Source organism: Adiantum capillus-veneris, chromosome 23, assembly GCF_014529385.1.
Source record: "Adiantum capillus-veneris isolate H3 chromosome 23, ASM1452938v2, whole genome shotgun sequence".
In the NCBI taxonomy this organism is placed as follows: Eukaryota; Viridiplantae; Streptophyta; class Polypodiopsida; order Polypodiales; family Pteridaceae; genus Adiantum; species Adiantum capillus-veneris.
The window spans coordinates 133362407-133375931 of NC_140953.1; the positions used below are offsets into that span (position 1 = coordinate 133362407).

Here is a 13525-nt window from a genome sequence, read left to right on the forward strand (position 1 = left end):
CCCAGTCTCGTAACATCCCTCCCACCAGAGATAGCAACTGTCCTCAGTTGCTCAATAGAGAAATCAACTGGACCGTGAGTGATGGAAAGTGTGGAGAAGGTCGGGAAAGTTGCGAAAAAAAATTTCAGGCATCCATTTGGCATCCTCTCTAGGGTGGCCCTTGAAAGTCAAAAGGTAACGGTTATAAACCATTCCAGTGCCTGTAGTGGTGGTCTCATGGTCAACTATTTTGTCAGGGATGAGTTGCTCTTCTTGGTCTACAAGTGAATGTGGTGTGTAGGTAGAGGTCCTCGTAATGGGCGTAAAAGACTAATGTGAAAGGCATTGTGAATGCGCCAATGTGCAGGTAGTTCTAAACGAAAAGAAACATCATTAATGACAGCTGAAATTTTGAAGGGTCCATAAAAGCGAGGAGCAAGCTTAACAAAGACATTAGTATCAACAATTTTGATCCTTCATTTTTCGATGTGAAGTAAAACATGATCACCTTCTTTGAATTGGTGTGCCTTGCGGTGCTTGTTAGCATGCTTGGTGTAAAGTTCTTGTAAGTGTTTAATGGCAGAATGCACACTTGCATAAATATCATGAAAGTCAGTAGTGAAATCATCAGTGGCAGGCACAACATTAGAAAGACGTGAAGCAGGAGTAGGAAGTGAGTGACCATATACAATTTCAAATGGAGATTTACCCGTGGCAGTGTGAGTGGTGTTGTTGTATGCAAATTGCAAAATATGTAGGTAATCATCCCATTTCTTAGGTTGAGAAAAAACATAAGCCTTTAACAAGTCAATAATAGTGCAGTTGGTGACTTCTGTTTGACCATTAGATTCATGCTGAAATGCAGAAGTGAAGTCAAGTGTAGTGCCAAGATTTTCAAACACAGTAGTCCAAAAAGCACTACAAAATTTTGAATCTCGATCAGAAATAATCACTTTAGGCAAACCATGATGTGGGAAAACAGTCTTAAGAAACAAAAGTGCAGCTTGATGTGCTGTGAGTGTTTTCTTACACGGAACAAAATACGCTTGTTTAGAGAAATGATCAATAATAGTCCATATCATGTCATGTTTGTGCATTGTGAGTGGGAAACCAGTAACAAAATCCATTGAAATATGTTCCCAAGGTCTTTCAGGAATGGGGAGAGAGTGTAAAAGTCCCAATTTCCTACCTGTAGCTGCTTTGATTTTTTGACAAATCAAACAAGTTGAAACATACTGTTTAACATCCATTCTCATAGTAGGCCAATAGAAATCATGACATAAATTTTGAAAAGTTGCAGCAAATCCTCTATGTCCAGCATAAGGTGGTTTGTGTAATTCTTCAATAATTAATGTACGAAAAGGTTTAGTCACACACAATTTTTATTTGAAATAAAGGAAGTTTTCTTGAATAGTGTATTTGAGAAATGTGTGTACAGAATTACCAAGCATGTGCAACCATGTCGTTTTGAAGCCATCATCATGTGCATAAGTGTCAGGCATAGTGTCAAATGAAGTTCCCGTAATGGTTGATAGATGATTAAGTGAGGGTCTTCTACTCAAAGCATCGGCTACAATGTTTTCTTTACCAGGTTGGTATTGAATGTTGGACTGAAAATTTTGAATAAAAGCGGCCCACTTAATATGTCTATCATCTATTAAGGGCTGAGAGAGTAAATATTCGATACTTTGTTGATCAGTTTTAATGATCAAGTCAGTACCCATTACATAGTGTTTCCAGATTTTCAATGCATGTAAGACAGCAGTCAACTCTTTATCATAAGTATTGAACTTTGTTTCTGACGGTTTGAATTTACGACTTTCGAAAGCAATTGGATGGTTATCTTGCATGAGGACTGCACCGATACCTTTTCCACTAGCATCAGTGACTACCACAAAGAATGGTCTTTCAAAATCAGGCAATTGCAATACAGGTGCATTAGTCAAAGCATGTTTAAGTGCATTAAATGAGCTTTCTTGCAAATCAATCCATTCATAAGGCGTGTTTTTCTTCAACAAGAGAGTCAAATAATGTGCTTTGTAAGCAAAATTACGAACAAATTTCCTGTAATAGCTACAAAGACCAATAAAAGATCGTAGCTCATGCAAGTTTTTGGGTTTAGGCCATGATTGAATGGCTTCAATTTTCTTTGGATCGACATGTATTCCCTTACCCGATACAATGTGTCCCAAATATTCAATTTCAGATTGGAAAAATGAACTCTTTTCAGGATTCAAATACAAGTGATTTTGTGCAAGCAGATCAAATACACGTGTTAAATGTTGTTTATGCTCTTCTTTAGATTTACTGAATACCAAAATGTCATCAAAAAATACAATCACAAAATTTTGATGGTCAATGAAAATTCTATTCATCATGCATGTGAATGTGGCTAGTGCATTTTTCAAACCAAATGGCATGACAAGAAATTCATAGTGTCTAGTTTGTGTCCTAAAAGCAGTTTTGTAGACATCATGTTCAAACATTTTGACTTGGTGATACCCTGATTTAAGGTCAATTTTGTTAAAGATGTTTGCCCCTTTCAGTTTGTCTAATAGATCATCCACTCTAGGAATAGGAAACCTATTCTTAATGGTGAACTTGTTTAAAGCGCTGTAGTCGATACACATATAAAAGGTTCCGTTTTTCTTCTTGACAAGAAGTACTGGAGCTCCGTATGGTGAACTACTAGGTTGGATTAGGCTTCGGTCAAGCAAATCAGTGATTTGAGTTTGTATTTCCCTGTGTGCGATAGGATTTACACGATAAGGTGCTCTACAAGGAGGTTCACTACCCGGTATGATGTCAATTTTGTGGTCTTCTGGACGTGATGATGGAATTTCAGGTGGAAAATCACGCATGAAACAATCTTTAAATTGTGAGAGAAATTCATCGTGGGTGGAGTTACGTGAAGTTTTCGTTTCAGCAGAAATTTGATTTACCAACACTAGATATGTTTTCCCCTGTTTTCGAATTGCTCGTTTGGCTTGAGTGTGAGAGAGGAGTGAAAAATTTTGATGTGCTAGTGTTTCTTGGATGGGGAAATTTTTATTATTATGAGTGAGAGACATTGTACGTGTTTTATAATTAATCAATGGGTCAAATTCATGACGAAATGGCATTCCTAAAATCATATCAAGACCATGCAATGGTGCTACCAAAAATGTACGTGCTTAAGTGAACTCACCAATGCAAACTTCAACAGTGACTTGAGTTTTACAATTGAAACGTTGATTATTAAAAATAGTTTTGACCTTGTGAGGTGATGAGATTTCTGAGAGTGATAGTTGTTGTGCCAATCGTGTGGAAATGAAATCATGGCTACTACCATCATCTAACAGAATTGTGACATTTTCACCCTTCATAGTGCCTTGCACTTTAAACAAAGTGTGAGGGGATATAGGAGTACCTGAGGATGGGTTATCATCGTTATCATAATCAGGATCATATCCCTCACTGTAGTTAACTTCCACTTCATTGTCGTCGGGTGTAGCATCTTCGATGAGGTTAAGAGTAGCTCCGTTGGGGCGGTTGTTGTTGAAGGGTTTCTGATTTGAATTCATGTTGACTCCATTTGAATGGCCATTGGATTGACCATTGCCCTTAGCATGACCATTTGGGCACTTATCTGAATAGTGACCGTATTGAAAGCATTTAAAACACTTCACCTTTTTGTTACCATTAGAATTTGGAGGAGAACGTTGGTTGAAAGAATTTTGGTTGCCTCGTTGCTGGGTGTTGTTGTTGTTGTTGCTCGTATGAGGTTGAGCAGTTATAGGAGAATTGTCAAACTACGTCTTTTGAAAAATGTACGGCTTTGGTGTTTGTTTCTGTCAAAGTTAGTAGAGAAAGGAGGTCTCTTCTTGCGGTTAGTGTTAGCAAGTTGATCAGTGTGAGAGGAATGTCCACCTTTCTTCTTTTCTGCGTTGAGAGCCAAATTAATGGCCTTTGACAGAGAATCTGGTTCGAACATATCTACCTCAGCACCAATTTGTAGTGCCAAGCCTGATATATACTTACGCTTCAATTTCCTGCGACTAACATGTTCAATAGCTTGCAGTTGAATTAACCAGTTCCAAAAACGATCAGTATAACCCTGTACATCTTCATTTCGACCCTGTCGAATTAAATCCCATTGACGTCGTGCTTTAGCTTTGTACTTTGTGGACCAAAATTGAGGTAAAAATACTTTTTTGAATGCATGCCAGGTGCGTGGTCTTCTATCGTGTTGTTTGGTTGCGTTCCACCACAATGCAGCGCTGCTAGTGAGATGATTTGATGCACACTTTACCATTTCACGCTCGGGAAAGTCTTCATCATGAAAATAGTCATCTAGTTGACTAACCCATGCTAGAACCGTGCTAGCATCTTTAGTGCCATCAAAATCTTTGAAAGTGAAGGCTTTTCTGCTAATTTTGTTTTGCTTGGGTGCCGGTGCAGATTCGGTGCGTGCAGAATGCAATAATTTATCTTCCAGTTCTTGCCTTCACATGTGTTCATATGTGAGTGACTGCTGCAAATTTTGAAGTTGCTCTGCAATCGTGGGTGCCTGAGGAAGGTGTGCCATGATTGCATATGTGTGTGTTTTTTTTTTCTTTCTTTTTTTCTTTTTTTTGGGTGTGTGTGTTTTTTTTTTCAAATAATAATGTTGAAAATGGCTATATAGTGATATTTACAGATGCATTATGCGGAATAAATAAAAGAGAGTAAAATAAATAACAGAAATGAAATGTACTTAGCTGTGAATTTGCGGTGGCGTCCAGTCCGGAATGGCGATGCGCTACGAAATTGCCAGAAAAAGGGAGTGGTCCGATGGTGCGTCAGCGAGCCGATCGAATTTCGTAGCACCCGATCTCCCCTATCCCAAAAGGTAATTTTAGCTTTCGTTGTAAAATTCGGTTCATAAAATCCGCTATCTTTGGTGAGAGAGAAACTCTGGAAATTATAATGAAGAAAGTTGAAGCACCAAATGTTGTCGGATATGATCGGCGAGGAATGGACAGGCAATATCTCCCTTGAACAGCAAGAGAGAAAGCTTGTGCAGCCAATGGAGTCGGTGGGTTGGGGTTGGCGAAGACCGACCAAGCGAATTAGAGAAGGGTGAACAAATCCTTAATAAAAGCCAATTTGGTTCTTAAGTTGAAATGCCAATATGCCACAGTAGAAATGGAAAGCCTTTGGAGGCTTATGTTAAAATAGAATTGAAGGTTAAAGTAGAATTGAAATGCCAATATGCCACAGTAGAAATGGAAAGCCTTTGGAGGCTTATGTTAAAATAGAATTGAAGGTTAAAGTAGAATTGAAGGTTGGAGTGGGCCGTCGACCAATTTACCAAAAGGCTTTTAAGCCACTCCTTTTAATCAAAAGGTATGTCCACTCACCCATATAGCAAGGCAGCGTGCAGGTTCAGAGAACGACATAGCCTATTTGTTTTGGAGATGATGGTGAGTGAAGGGTGCCGTTTTGGCCCGCGTGCAAGGAGGCAATAATACTCACACAGCCCGGACGTCCGTGTTGATGGCAATTGCGAGCTTTTTCGAGCAGGTCGAGAAGGAATTTTTTTTTGTGTGTGTAAGCAAGGATTCCCACAAAATTGTCTCGCCTTGTTCCTTCTCTTCGTTTACGCCTTCCGATGCCGCTTCCCAATGACAAGCCAAATCGATGTGACTCAAATTTCCCTGCTTGCTTCGACTTTTGCTCTCTCTTTCCTTTAGCAAGCCATAATCCGCCTTCTTGTTCCCAATTTCAACTTCGCTTCCAAAGTTGTAATTAAGCGTTCCGACTTCTTTCAATTATGCGTTGGCTCACTTTCTCGTCCGTATCTTCATGTATATGCAAGCTTAGCTAGTGCTTAAATTTAATAGTTGAACATACCCGTTCTTGATCGTCTTGAAGCCGAAATTGAAAATTGATTGCCGATTAGTAGCCGATTTGCCACCAATTAACGACCAAGCAAAATTCCATTTGCAAATTCGATCGATTAATCTTTGAATTGCCACGAATCCTTGAATCTGAGAATTGCAAGTCGATGAATTGCAATTTGAATTTTGTCGACTCGAGGAACCCCTTCTTGAGCTTGAAATCTGATGCCAATTTTTCCTCGAACCTGAAGCTCTGATACCACTGTTGGGAGAAGAGGGGGGAGATCGACCGCTTAAATTATTCAACACAAGCTCCCAAACATCACCATCAACCTGTCCACCTCTTCTTCCAATTTCCAAGTACACACACTCACACCTAGACTATGACACACACACACAGAGTAAACATAGAATTGACATAGACATGCTTGTAAGAGAGTGTAAGAGATGTGTAAGGGATGGAGACTAGATTAGAGAGTACACAAAAAAATAACCATAGCATAAGAGAGTAGAGAAGAGACTCTGCAAGAGAAAGGCCTAAATCTAGCCCCAAACTCCACGGCACCTCTCTTGTGGAGTTGGTATTTAATATATTATTTTTGAGTTTTAGGTGCCAAAAGTTGAGGCCCCTCTTTTACAACCACTTCACTTTTGTAAATGAGTGAAGCTCATTAGTTCTTGCATGGCCCATAAGGGGAGTTCCCACTACAACTATTTACAAAGACATAGTGGCTTATTGAAATGATATTCTAAAATACTGTGCAAATATAAAACGGCAAAGAGTAATTGCTGTCGCCTCTTCATCAATTCCCCGCATTCCACTCTACAAAATCATCATCAACTCAATTAGTAAAATAAATAGACAGCACATAATTAACCATTACGCCAGCTATCCCAATTGCAGCTAACCATTACAACAAGAGGGTGCTCAGTCTCGTAACAAACATGGTGACTGTTAAAACTATATCTTTAAGTGTCTCTATTGGAAGCATTCGATTTGGCAACTCTTCCATCAACCTCTCACTTTCAACTTGAACTACATTGTCAAGTTCTTCCAAAGAAGGAACATAAAACTCTCTTGATTGCACGCTTCCATCATTGGTTTTAGGACTTGAATATAAGACATGAGCTCCTTTTCCATGTGATATCTTCTCTTTAATTTCAAGGTGTGTTTTCTTCGTGTAGTTTCTTTGTGTTAACACCTTTGCAAAATGCTCCTGTGTGCTCCAAGTGCAAAGTTCCTCGTCTATGAGCACCGGTCTGAGCTCGGACTTCCTTCGGTCTATCACTTCGATTATGGCAGCTTTCAACTCTACATTCCTCTTCAAATTCTCTGTGAGAAACTCTTGCCTTGAGAACCGACCTGCACCATCTTTGAACCATTCTCGTATGTCCTTCATGTTGTCATTACATGTCCTTGATTGACTGTGATAACTCTCTTTCAAAACTGCTTGGCTGGTATTTTCTTGCTTGTCGTCTCTAGAAGCTTGTTGTTTGTAGTTGATCTTATGGAACTTTGCTTTCCCAAATCTTGTTTGCTAGCTTTATTTGATGACTCCATAGAGATTCGGAGTTGCGTGCTCATCCTCTCTTGAGCCGAGTTGAGTCTTCCTTGAGCCCAACCATAAAGTGCAACTCTGTGGGGTAAGGCATGCACTCCAAAATGCTTCCATTCTTCCAGTTTTCAATTTAGGAAAACTTTTCCATTGACATTGTTGTCCTTCAAAGCCTTGCTATAGACTTCTATGCCTAGTAACTTCCTCGCAAAGTTTGCCACTTGATAGACACTCCAACTGGAAATGATCTCCAAGCTTTCAGACTCCATATCCAACTGCAGGAGAGAAAAAATTGTAAGTTGTTTCAATCTGCTACGTGCAAAGAGGTAGCAGCATGCTCAAACGTGATTGCAAGGAATGACCAACATGGCCGTGGCAAGGAAGCTCTAGGCTGGGGAGGTCGACGACGAGGTACTGGGGGTTCTATGTCAAAGACGGGGAGGTCGACGACGAGGTCTATGTCGAAGACGATGAAGTCGACGACAAGGTGCTAATGGTCTTTGTTGACGACAGTTCTGTGTCGAAGACGGTGAAGTCAACGATGGTTCTATGTCGAAGACGAAGAGGTCGATGATGGTTTTGTGTCAAAGATGGAGAGGTCGAAGACGGTGCTATGGCTGAAAACTGGAAACACTGAGATGCTACTGCGGTAGATGGGAGGCTGATGTCATGGGTACGATGAGACTAATTGTAACAGACTTGGAATAAAGTCACCCAGCAGAATACTGTCAGCTGTCAGTATCCCTGAAGCTCAAAGAGACATCTGTGACTTTAGTATCAAAATCAAGGCATCTGTTGACAAAGGAGCGGAGTGACTCCCCTCTTTTGCATCCCACTGCACCAGATCTACGGCTAAGCTGAAATTTTTGGGTTCTGTTTGGAGTAGACTATGCTAAACCAAAACATCGAGGTAAAGTTTCACAATCTGAGGAGTATCTGCTAGGTCCTCCTCCTCCATCCACTTCGCATCAAATTCAGAAAAGTTCTTGAAGTTAACCAAGAACCGCCTTCGGACTTTACCTTTCTTCGTATCGTTATGTGCCAAAATCTGTTCAGGAACAAGGATCTCCTCGTTTTCTTTCAGTTCGGGTTGCTCATTAGGCTCCCCATCATCAGGCACATCACCTTTAAAAGGTTTCAAGAGACTCACATGAAATGCATTGTGAATCCTCCAAGTGTCAAGCAGTTTCAATTGGAAGGAGACATCATTTATCTTTTCAGTAATCTGGAAAGTGCCATAGTATCGCATGTACTAAGCTTTGGAAAAAGCCTCTCCTTTCCTTTTTTCTTTCTTAGGCGTTCCTTCTCAAAATGTAAGAGCACCCAATCATCCTCCTTCAATTTCAAGTCGCGACGATGGCGATCCGCTGCCTTTTTTCTGTCATTCCTGAGACTCCTGCAAAGTCTCGCGAAACTTGGCAAAAGCCGTATCCAAATCTCGCAAATATTCATCCACTTCAAATATCTAATCTTTCATGCTCAAGAAGGATGGAACCTTCGCAGCACTTTCAACAATATCACATGGCGTCTTCCCCGTCGAAGAGTGTATCGTGTTATTGTAGGCAAATTCCACCAAAGGTAACAACCTTTCCGAAGAAGTCTTCTGATCCAAGATTTAAGACTTCAATAAATCTAAAATCACTGAATTGGCAATCTTAGATTGCCTGTCAGTCTGCAACAAGTGGAATGATGATGAGAACTGCAACTGCATGCCAATGTTCTCCCAAATTGCCTTCCAAAACAAACTCATAAATCCTGGGGTCTCTGTCGGAGACAATCGTCTTAGACGTGCCATGTAATCGAAAAATCATCGTGATCATTCTGTGTTCTCGGGAGATCAAAAATGAAATCCATTTCAATACTTTCCCAGGGGCGGGTGGGTATGGGTAAAGGCTTTAACAATCCCTGTGCCTTATGCCTGTCAAAGTTGACCATCTGGCATACTAAGCAATTGCGCACAAACTCTTCCTCATCCTTTTTGAGTCTCGGCCAAAAGAAGTATCTCTCTACCCCCTTCATGGTGGTAGCAATGCTCTGGTGATCCTTAAAAGGTGGACAGTGGCATTCAGTCATAACCTTTTCCCTCAATGGCTGTGTAATGCACAATATAGTCTTTCTCATCAAGTAGCCTTCCCGAAGGGAGTGTCCAGCTACTGTCTCCCCATCCCGTATCCGTGTGAAGATATCTGCAAAATCTGTATCTGTGGCATACGGATCGACCATATCCTCGAAGCTCCTATGATGTATCGCGGAAATAGCCAGAACCAACGGCTTCTGAGACAAAGCATCTGCCACCACATTCTTTTGTCCCTGCACATGGACAATCTGGAAGTGAAACTATGGCAAGATGTTCACCCACCGTATCTGCTTTTTCGAAAGCTGCTTCTGTGACACGAAGTAGCGTAAACTCTAATGGTCTGTAAAGACAGTAAAATCCTCTCCTAGTAGGTAATGCCGCCACTGAGTAAGAGCATGGATAACCGACAAAAGCTCTTTCTCATAAATCTCTGCTTTCATCTCCGGCCTAGAGAACAATCGGCTCTCGTAAGCAATGACATGGCCTTCTTGCATCAAGACCGCACCCAGACTACGACCACAAGCATCACAATATACTTCAAATGACTTTTGCAAGTCCGGCAAAGTCAAAACTGGTCCCGTAGTCAATTTCTCTTTTAAAGTCTGAAAGGCAGTCACCTATGTGGATCCCCACGAGAAAGGGACTCCTTTCTATATCAAGATATACAAAGGGGAAGCACCCTTTGCAAACTTTCGAATGAACCATCTATAGTAAGAACACAATCCCAAGAAGCTTCCAACTTCATGGACATTCTTCAAATCGGGCCAAGCACGGATAGTGTCTATCTTGGCCGGTTCCATTTGCACTCCTACTGCTGAGACAAAGTGTCCCAAAAAAATAAAAAAGTATCTCTGAAGCTGATGATCTCGGTGTTCTGCCTCAGTCTTGGAGAAAACAATGATATCATCAAAGAAAGTACCAACAAATAGCCTGTACTCTCGAAAAATCATGTCCATCATCCGGTTAAGTGTCACAGGAGCATTGGTTAAACCAAAAGGCATCACCAAAAACTCAAATAACCCAAAAGTCGTCCACAAAGCTGCCTTGTAGACGTCTTCCGACGCGATTCGGATTTGATGATATCCACTCTTCAGATCAATCCCGCTGGATCCCTGTAACATGTCGAGTCATGTATCATCGATCCTAGGAATCGAAAATCTGTTCTTGATGGTGATTTTGTTGAGAGCTCTATAATCGATGCACATTCTCCAAGATCCGTCTTTCTTCAAATCCAACAACAATGGAGAACAATACGGTGAAGTACTATGTTGGACAAGACCCTTTTTCCAAGAGGTCTTTCACTGGGTTCATAATCTTTTCATGCTGTACTCAGCTCACACGGTAAGGTGGCCGGTTCGGTGACGTGCTTCCAGGTATCAGGTCAATGGTCTGATCTTTAGGCCCTCTAAAAAGCAATCGGCATGAGTGGAGAAAAATCTTGGCATTCTTTTGTTTAGGTCAAAAACATATTCAACCTTTATCCATCGTTCAGTTCTCTCCCAAAAGAATGAGTCAAGAAACTGAAGTTCATCAAGTACAATCTCTGAGCCCTTCATTTGTCAAAGTCGCTTTCTCGGCCCGATAGTCAACCACTATGTAGTTCTGGTGGGACCAAGGGATTCCGAGTAGAACGTCACTCACGCGCCTTGAACACCCCTGTCATTGCAAACAAAGTTTGCCAATGCTCGGTGTAATGGCAACATCCCATCTGGGTGCCAGTCGAACTACCTCCGCCTGTGGCGTCAGTCTGTCAGGCATAATTTCAAATTGAGCCGCCAATTCCAATGAAAAGAAGTTGGCCTTGGCTCCTTCAAAAGAGCTTCCTGATCGTTCACTTTCACCCAAAAGCGGCAAAGTTTGTACTTTCATTCATTTGATTCGGTTCAAGTCCCACGCCATGTGGTACAAGTTATGCTTTTTATCTGCCTTTTCTGCCACGTTCCTCAGCTGCTCTTGAACTCTCAGGCCTGTTGTCGTCTTTATCATTCTGTTCTTTCTGTGCCTTTTTAGGACATGTTCCCCGCATCCAAAGCACTTCCTCTCTCTGATGAAACGAGCTCTCTCTTCAAGCGTAAACTTGGATCGTGCATCCTTTTTCTCTGGGTTGCTCTTTTTCTTTCTACTTTCATTCCTAGAAGTCTATTCGGCTCGTTGTGTCATGTTCTCATCTGTGGGGTAGGTCAGACTACCAGAGTGAATGGCAAAGCCCCGCTTCGCATGACTCATCAACTCCTGAATAGAAGCTGACTTCTGCTCCAAGCAGTGATCTCGGATCTCTGTAGGTAGACCAAAGGTGAATCGCTCAATCTGTTCTCTGAACGAGATCTTCTTGAATGAAGAGGCGAGTAGAAAAGAGCTCCAGAATCAACACAATAATCATTGATTGTATCTTTCTTGGTCATCCGAGCAGTTCGTATATCTCGTTCATACTCTTGCGTCAACCAAGAAGAAATAAAAAGATTCTTAAATTTCAGTCATTTAATTGGTGCAGTCTTGTTTAAGAGAAGAGTGGACCACCAAGTGCGAGCATTCCCCTTAAAGCAAGAGCTAGCTCTTCGAATCTTGGAGTGCTCTGAGTAGCGTCCTCCCACGAAAGCGATGTCAAACTGCTGTATAAAAGACAAAGCCTTCGAAGCATCTGAGTATCCTGAAAAAGTATCAAACTTGATCGAGTGGCCACCTTCCTTAAACTCTTTTTCTTGCTTTTATCTTCGAGAAAGTCATACTGGTTGGCTTTATAAAAATTCTTCTTGTTCAGATAAAAGTTTTTGTAATCGGAATCTGAGCTATCTGTAGACGACTCCTCAGTAGAACTGTTAGTCTCTGGGCGAGATTTAGCCTTCTTTGCCTTTTTCTTGCTCTTTCCAAAGCGTTGTTTCTTGCTTCGCTTTTTTTTTGTCTTTTCGCTCGAATCTGAAGAGCTAGAAGAACTGTCAGAAGAAGAAGAAAAAGAAGAACTGGTACTCCTTCAAATCGAACACGCTTCTTCTGTTTCTTTGCTTTGTCAAATGTCGAATGACGATCCAAATAACACGAGAAGTTAGTGTTTTTCTTCTGCTTTTTGCCGTGCTTTTTGGCCTTCTTCTGTGCGTCAAAAAGCTGGGCAATCCGTGCATCAACCACCTCTTCTAGTTCCTTTTCTAAATATTGCTTGTGTTCAGAAGGTTTCTTGAGAGCGGGTTTCGGGGGTGGTGTAGTGGTTTTTTGCCACTGCTCATGCACTTCCTGAAAAGAAGTCTTGCTCATATATTTTGCAAATTCTGGGTCCTTTGCAAAATTGAGCATCATCTTCGTTGCATCAATTGACGACGCTCCATCTCTTGTCTCTCCGCCTGAGTAGACCGAGGCGGGCCATACTCTCTGCCGGAATCTTCGTTGTGATCCCAGCCCGCATCTCCAAATGGAGAGGGAGTCGACTGATCTTTGCGTGAAACCATAGGTGCCGCGGAAAAAAAAATTGGGGATCGGATTTCTCGTAGAAGAGAAATTGGCCATGCTCTGATACCACTGTAACAGACTTGGACACTCCAAGTCAAGAATCAATCACGATAGCACCAAATAACCACTTCAAAACAATTCACAGATCACAATAGATTTGCACTGGCCCAACGAAGTTTCATGCCTAGAGATATTGGCCCCAAAGACTGGCGCCCCTTTCGGTATTTCTTTATGTATTAATCAATGATCAAAGTATCAGAGAGCGGTTAGGGGTGGATGCATGAATAGATGGCCCTGTTTTAACCGGTTGAAAGTTTCTTTTGGAGGCTTAAAATTTAGGGGGTATGAAACTGGTGTTATGGGCAAGAATTGTTTGAATTAAATATTCGTGTGGAGGATAAAAAATCTTAAAAATCATGTGGAGGATTCAAAAACACGTGTGGAGCCCACATCAGAACGAATGTTCAGTCGAATGTTTTCATGACTGTGACTTTTCTGTATCTTTGTGCCTTTCTCCTTCTGCGCCTTTCTCAGCTCGCTCTACAGGCCCCTATGCACGCTGCTTATCCTTTGCTATGGATAGCAACCTAAGAAAGAGCCCAAGGAATGCAGGC

General features: G+C 41.4%; 1 protein-coding gene across 1 annotated transcript; it reads right to left on the reverse strand.

Moving 5' to 3' along the window:
- Positions 1-6751: 6751 nt before the first annotated feature.
- LOC147428609 (uncharacterized) lies at positions 6752-7240 on the reverse strand. The gene has a single exon (XM_086497549.1). The coding sequence runs from the start codon at positions 7238-7240 to the stop codon at positions 6752-6754; it is 489 nt and encodes a 162-aa protein (XP_086353675.1).
- Positions 7241-13525: the final 6285 nt, after the last annotated feature.